The sequence below is a fragment of the Alligator sinensis genome, unplaced genomic scaffold, assembly GCF_000455745.1.
Source record: "Alligator sinensis unplaced genomic scaffold, ASM45574v1 scaffold985_1, whole genome shotgun sequence".
In the NCBI taxonomy this organism is placed as follows: domain Eukaryota; kingdom Metazoa; phylum Chordata; order Crocodylia; family Alligatoridae; genus Alligator; species Alligator sinensis.
In genome coordinates this window covers 232,828-240,129 of record NW_005842993.1, presented here as the reverse complement: position 1 = coordinate 240,129, position 7,302 = coordinate 232,828, and the positions used below count along the sequence as shown (strand labels likewise).

The window sequence follows — 7,302 nt, the reverse complement described above, 5'->3', positions numbered from 1 at the left end:
GCGCGCAAAACCCCCCTCCGTCGCCCAGCTAGGCAGCATCCACAGCCCTGCCCAACTCCCTCCCTCCCTTCCTATGAGGGCCTCAATCCCCCCTTCCCCCCACACTTACCTGAGGGAGCTGCTCTCCAGGCTGCCTTGTGGCCATGTGCATATACATGGTGCCCCCTGCCTGACTGCCCTCCTCCCATTCCCCCCAGCCCCTTGCAGGCTGGAACTCTGCAAAACTGCAAAATTCGTGACTTTCTCCAGTAAAATGAGAAATCTATCTTTGCCTATGGTAAAAGGTAAAATCTTCAGTTTTCTCCATTTTGTGGGAAATGGAAAACCCAGATTCCTGTTAATGACCAGGGATCCACGTTTTCCATTTGCCATGGAAAAATACAGTAGAACCTACACTTCCTCATTTTTAAGGAGAAAAACCTGGATTTTCTCCTTTTAAAGGAGAAAAATCCAGAAAGCTATAGGTTTCCCATTGCAGGCTGGCAGGGTGGGTGGGGAGTAGGGGCATCGGCAGGGTCAGGGATCTGTGGGTGGGGAGTGAGGGGCACCAGCAGGGCCCAGGGGGGACTATCAGTGGGTAGTGAGGGACTGGGGGGTTGTGGCTTGTGAGTGAAGGGCAATGGCATGGGCAGGGCACCAGCATATCAGAGCTGCTCAGTGCCACAAAGCTTGGGGGCGGGGGGTAGGGGGGGGCGGAGACTGCTGCAGCTGGACCCACATCCTGGTGATCTCTTCAGGACAAGGCTGGGTTTAGTTGGCTGTGTGATGCAAGAAAGATTTCCTATTAGTGCTGTACCTTTTCTATAGCTATGGAATCTGTTTCCAGTTGCAGGACAGGCAGTTTTCAATACATCCAATAGTTGGTTGTGCCATGGCAAGGTTGATGTGATCAGTGTTCTACAACATCAGTATTCTAGAGTGCCTACTACAAACTTAAATGCTGAGAGAAGCCTGTGCCCTTCATCTCCACCTAGCCCAGATGGTAAAGGAGAAATTCCTGTGAACAATAACATTTTTTACTTGGACCTCTGAATTATGCCCTTGGGACATATGTGAAACACAATGACAGTAGCATATTTTGAAGTGTGTTACAAGTTTTGATTAATTTGATTTGTTAATGCATGCACAGTTGTATCTGTTATTGGTTGTTAAGAGATCACTTGTAATGATGCCTAATATAAATCTTTATCTAGAGTAGCTGGAGATGTAATGCAAGCAAGTAAGAAGTTCTGTGTTACACTATCAAGAAGAGAAAAAAAAAAGCAATTGGTCTGCAGCAGTTGTTCATTACGTCTCTGCCCGCAATCTAGGTGCAAGGGTGATGTTTTGGCATCTCATTAATAGAAATGGTAGTGAAGGAGCAAGCAATTCATTGGATAGAGCAAGGCATGCCCTGCACTCGTCATTTTTGGCTAACCTACTTCTGAGAATTTCAGTGGGAGTAGGTCTAATTGCTGTGGGTATTTTATCTGCCATATTGTAGAAGGGAGAAGTTAATCTAAAGGAAAGTGATTTTAAATGAGCTTAACTGACAGACCATGGATATGACTGTTTAACATGTTAAAGTAGTCAGGGGATGATGAGGAAAGCTTTTTAGCAAAATGTTTTTTCATGATAAGAGATGGCCCATGCGCAGTTCCTACCAAACGGGCATCTGCAGTACATCAGGCAGCCTTACTGTCGCTCTGGGCACAAGAGGCCAGGGTTGAATTCCAAATGTGTGTCGAGATTAATTTCATTTCTCTGGTTTGGAAAAATGATAGTTTTAATGTTAGTGACTCACTGACAACCCCCCATGTATCTCTTGGTTCTTAAGCAGATTTTTCTTAAACTTACACATTAAGGAAACCTATACTTTCTCCTAACAGAGGTCAAAACTAAAAGGAAAGGGAAAGTAACAACTTCCTTAATAAGGGCTTTATTTGTTCTGTAAGAAAACATGCTTTCCTTAAGCCTTTTTAATTATAGCCTCAAGCTGGGACAAGCTGATACATAGTTTTAATTTGTACTTTTCCTTTTTATAAATCTCTGATCTTTTCTGATTTCTTCCCACTTCCTTGAAGCATAGTTCTAGTGTGCACTCTGCTTTTTCTAAGTGTTTTTTCCCCAGTAGTGGGAAAGCTAAACAGGAAGTAACTAAAATGTTTGATTTATCTTAGGCTAGGGATAGACGTTACAAATAAACTGGTTTACGTGATTGGAAACTGGTTTAAACCTATAACAGAACAGCTGTTCAGTGCACATAAACCAGTTTAAAAATGGCTGAAATCAATTTGAGATAAACCTGGTTGAATGTAGTAGCAGGGAGAGGAGAATGCTGTGGGACAGGACAAAGGCAGACAGGCTTTTTGGAACTAATCACTAGTATCACTTCTGTTGGAATACTATATTCCATTCTGGTCTTAAATTCAAGAAGGATATTGATTAATGGAGAGGATTCAAAGAAAAGCTACAAGGATGATTTGGGGGTTGGAAACCATGGCATACAGTGAGATTTGAAGACCTCAATTAATTTAGCTTAATCAAGGGTACAGAGTGCTTTGGTCATAGTTAATATATACATGGGAACAGAAATTTATAATAGAGATCTTATTAATCTAGGAGAGAGATTCAGTGACTGGGAGATGAAGCTGGACAGAGCTAGATAAGAAATGAGATACAGCCTTTTTTAGCCATTTGGGCAAGTAATATTGGAAGGGAAGTGATGGCTTTCTTATTGCTGACACTTCTAAATCAATGTTGAATCATTTTCCAAAAGATATATGTTAATTCTTACATGAATTAATTCAGGACAAGTCCTATGGCCTGCATTAACTGGAAGGTCAGACTAGATAACCACAGTGGGGTTTTTTTGTCCTTAAAAACTATGAATCATTAGGATATGTTGAATCCTGAAAGATATTCAATACAGTAGCGTAAGCTGTCCTTTATAGCTGACAAGAACCTCAGCAGAATTCACATGCAGGAATCACATCAGTGATTAAGGAACCCACTTAGCAACTAGATCTGACCAGAGACTTGTCTGGGGTTATTATCTGTTGTCTCACATTCTGAGATTTTTAAAACCACATCTTAACAGGATAAAAATAACCTTCCCTGATTTCTAGCAGAGGACCTGATACTGTGCCACAGTCAGCAGGCACTGGTAAACTATGGCAGATAAGAAATGAATGGATCTGATACAAAGGTGCTTTTGTGGAGTGAAACATACAGAAAGCTTTCTTTAAAAGCTCCAGCACCTGAAATTGTGTTGTTACCTGAGACTTAGGTTTCATTTACAAACAAAACCAAACTAAACTTCAGGTTCTCGGTTGTGGAGAACAGCTAAGAAAAGTACTGCCCAGTTAGCTGGGACAAGAAAAATTAAGCAACAACTCCTGATTTTGCTTCCAATGTTGACGCCTACTACAGTTCATTTTTCTTTGTCATGAATCATACCAGTAAAATGTTCTCTAAAAGCAAATCAGGTGCAATATAAAGTAATATAAAGATGTGGATGTATAATCACGGTAAAGAAGGAGAATTTCATGTGAAGCTTTGGGGGCCCTGGCCTCCACTGGGATGACTAACCACTGGCAGGAACGGTTAGTCATCCAACACCAGGTGGGCATTTGCCTCACCAGTAAGTAATTTGTCTAGAACCTGGTATCTCAAAATCAGAATTTCCCACCAAATGAGATAACTGTTAACCCTGGACCTGACTACATATGTACCTGAGACCAACATGAGACTAAAACTATGAAGAGGAAAAGTGAGAGTTACCTTGGTCCCAAAGAATATAGAACTTTCCTTGGGTGTGGGAGTTAGAGACATTATCCCTTGTGCCTTCATTAAGAGTCTATCTTATGTAGTCACACACTTGTTGTCTACATAGCTTGTGCATGGCCCTATCTTGTCACATGCTCTTCTGCCTCTGATTTCTCAGCAGGTGGCTTATTACCAGCAGTGTAGTAATGCTGCCTGTGGTAGCCATTTCCCCCTTCCCCTACAATTGGGCAGTGGAGTGGATGCCCCAGTCACCCTCCCCTAGTTACACCGCTGCTTATTAGTGTTTCATAGTAGCTAGGGTCAGGAGGGACCTGCACAGATCATCTAGCCTGACCCCCTGCCACAGGCAGGAATGAATGCTGGGCTCACAAGACCCCAGACAGGTGATCGTCCAACCTCCTCTTGAATATGCCCAAGGTAGGGGCGAGGACCACTTCCCTGGGAAGTTGGTACCAGATTTTGGCCACCCTAACTGTAAAATATTGCCTTCTGATCTCCAACCTAAACCTATTCTCCATCAGCTTATGACCATTGTTCCTCATCACCCCAGGTGGTGCTGGGGAGAAAAGAGCTCTGCCTACTTGCTGTTGATCCCCCTTGATGAGGTTGTAGGCAGCCACCAGGTCCCCTCTCAGCCTCCTCTTGCTGAGGCTGAACAGGTTCAGGTCCCTCAGTCTCTCCTCGTAGGGCCTGTCCTGCTGCCCTCTCACCAAGCAGGTGGCCCTCCTCTGAACCCTCTCCAGGCTGGCCACTTCCCTTTTGAAGTGCGGTGCCCAGTACTGGATGCAGTACTCCAACGGTGGCCTGACCAAAGTCGCATAGAGGGGGAGTATAACCTCTCTGGCCTGGCTTGAGATGTACCTTTGGATGCATGACAAGGTATGGCTGGCCTTGCTGGCTGCGGTCTGGCATTGGCGGCTCATGTTCATCTTGGAGTCAGTAATGACTCCGAGATCCCTTTCCACCTCTGTGCTTTCAAGAAAGGAACTCCCCAGCCTGTATGTATGCTGTGGATTCCTTCTCCCAAGGTGCAGCACCCTGCATTTGTCTACGTTGAACCCCATCCTATTCTCGTCTGCCCACTTTTGTAGTCTGTCTAAATCTAGTTGCAGCCTCTCTCTCCCTTCAAGTGTGTCCACCTCACCCCACATCTTAGTGTCATCAGCAAACTTGGACAGCATGCTTTCCACCCCCTCATCCAAGTCGCTGATGAAGATGTTAAACAGTGTGGGCCTGAGGACCGAGTCCTGGGGTACCCCACTGCTCACATCTCGCCAGGTTGAGTACAACCCGTCCACCACTACTCTCTGTGTGTGCCCCACCAGCCAATTTTTCACCCATCCAACTGTGCAGGCATCAATGCCGCAGTCACTTAATTTATTCATGTTCTGTAGAAAGAAGCTAAACATCAGGGGGGAGGAAAAAACCCTGTCAAATGGGAGCTGTTGTATCATTTGTGAGCTGATCCTGGCACAGTCAGAACCTGGGCCACTTATCTAATGATAGTGCAACTTGGATTAAATGACAAGAGGCAGCCGCAGTTATATTACCCTGCAGTTTCTGTTTCTTCCCCCTCGGGTTTTGCCCTTGTTCTCTCATTATTTTGTATCATCTGATATGTGTGATGTGTTGTAAAGAAAAGGAGGAATCTAGCTGTTTGCCATATCTGTCCAAAGATGAGATATGGAAACTTGGCTCTTTTCCTACAGTGAAATTAGAGCCTTGTATGGGAGCAGAGCCCACATATTTGGGCAAATAGAATAACTACAGCAGTCTATTCCAGCTGTTCAGAAATCTTTTCACTTTCTCTCTTGCTCAGTATTCAGGAAAATTACCCACTGCGCTTTCCCCAAATGTGAATTACCCTTCAGATCCTGTTGCTGGATGTAGGGAATACTCCTGCTTCCAGGAGGTGAAGGACTTAGTTCTTCATCTGTGTAGTCAGAGCCTAATCCAGAAAACATCAACTTGCTGCTAGACGTAGCCAGTAATAGTTTCACTGAAAGGCTGAGGAGGACCTTGTAGCTGTTCATCTCTTGTATTGTTAATTTGGCACCTTCTACAAGCACCTAGAAATTGAAGTTTTCTGATGCATAGCTCATGTAGTGGCCGCAGCAGGCTTCCTCACATACGTGAGACTGTGTTGATATCTGAAAGGTTCACTTCTAGCATGGTTCCTTTGCCATGGTTGTTATGCCCTTAAGGTCTCTGAGACTAAGTGCTACTTAAGTGATAGTTCTTTGTCCTGGACACCTGTTGATGAACCACAAATGAACCACCACAAATGAACTTGGCTAAAGCCAATCAATTGCTGTTAGGTGCTAAGTTCCAGTTACTACCAGTCATACGGGCACTTTCCCTGATAAAAGTTTGTTCCTAAAATATCACAAATTTGCAGTGAACAGGAAAACACTCAGATTACCATGGTTACCGACTTCATGATAATGCAGTGTTGGATACAGATTCATTGTAGCCTTAGTCATATATTCTTTCAGAAAAACACAGACCCCAAGTTTACAGTATACATTGCAGCCTTGGATTTAACTGCATTTCCCATAAAACCCAGCACCATGTCTCTTCCTTTTAAAGTTTACACGGCATACTAATTTTCATTCTCTAAATCCATTTTTTAAACATTTTTATAATTTGATAAGCAGCTTTTCTTGAGATAGATAACATGGTGCTTAGTACTGGCAAAAGTTTGAATGACTCTTGTGTAGGCATGGCATTTTAACACACTTTTTTGAGAGACATATATGCATTATTATGGATGTGTTCTATTTATTCTCTATATGGGTAATGACAACATAAGGATACTAAATTATGTAGTAGTAATGTAGGATTTGATCTTGATAATTGAAGGAAGTAATCTGCTGATGTGAATACAAGTTTATACCTTCTCTCCTTTTTCAAGTTGTCTGTGTCCAGTTAATTTTGCTGAAAGTGAGATGTTGTGAATTGTAACTGTAAAATCTATCTTTTTTTAGGGAAATGAAGATCCAAAAGGACCAGAAGCCACAGATGCAGCATACCAAGAATAAACTTGATAGCAATTACCTTTGCTTTTTGAAACTGCAAAAGCTGTTCTGTAATGAATGGACTGTCTTTCCCACTCACTCACTCTGTGTTCATGTCAAGTATCCTTTGAATGTGCATGCAAGATACTAAATGTGTGAAAATTGGCAGGAAATAGCATTTCAGTGTATTAGAGCTCATTAGGAAAGATTTCATGCATCTAGCATAACTGTGTCCAATACACATTGTATCATCTTCTAATGGTGCTATTAAAGGGTCATTATACAGTCTGTGTTCTGGGTTACTTGTTGGTTGCAGATGTTCATCTTTTTTTTTTTGTCTTGCTCATTGCTAATTAGTGTTTCTTTCACCCTCCTCCCACAAGCAACCCACCCCCTTTTATTATTTTCCTTCATTTTTTCCACATAAAATAATGAGAGGGAAGGCTTATGATGCCTTTAATAATGTATGTGCAACTGAAGGAAAGGATCTGTTCATTTTAACTGCCAGCATAGACTC

The 7,302-nt window shown here is 42.7% G+C and overlaps 1 protein-coding gene across 1 annotated transcript in view; it reads left to right on the top strand.

The window, feature by feature from the left end:
* Positions 1-7,066, top strand: part of SPP2 (secreted phosphoprotein 2) — a 24,633-nt gene extending 17,567 nt beyond the window's left edge. Inside the window, exon 6 of the mRNA XM_006036640.3 lies at positions 6,756-7,066. Coding sequence (XP_006036702.1) covers positions 6,756-6,763 — 8 coding nt within the window. The 3' untranslated portion in view covers positions 6,764-7,066. The remainder of the gene's footprint in view (positions 1-6,755) is intronic.
* Positions 7,067-7,302: the final 236 nt, after the last annotated feature.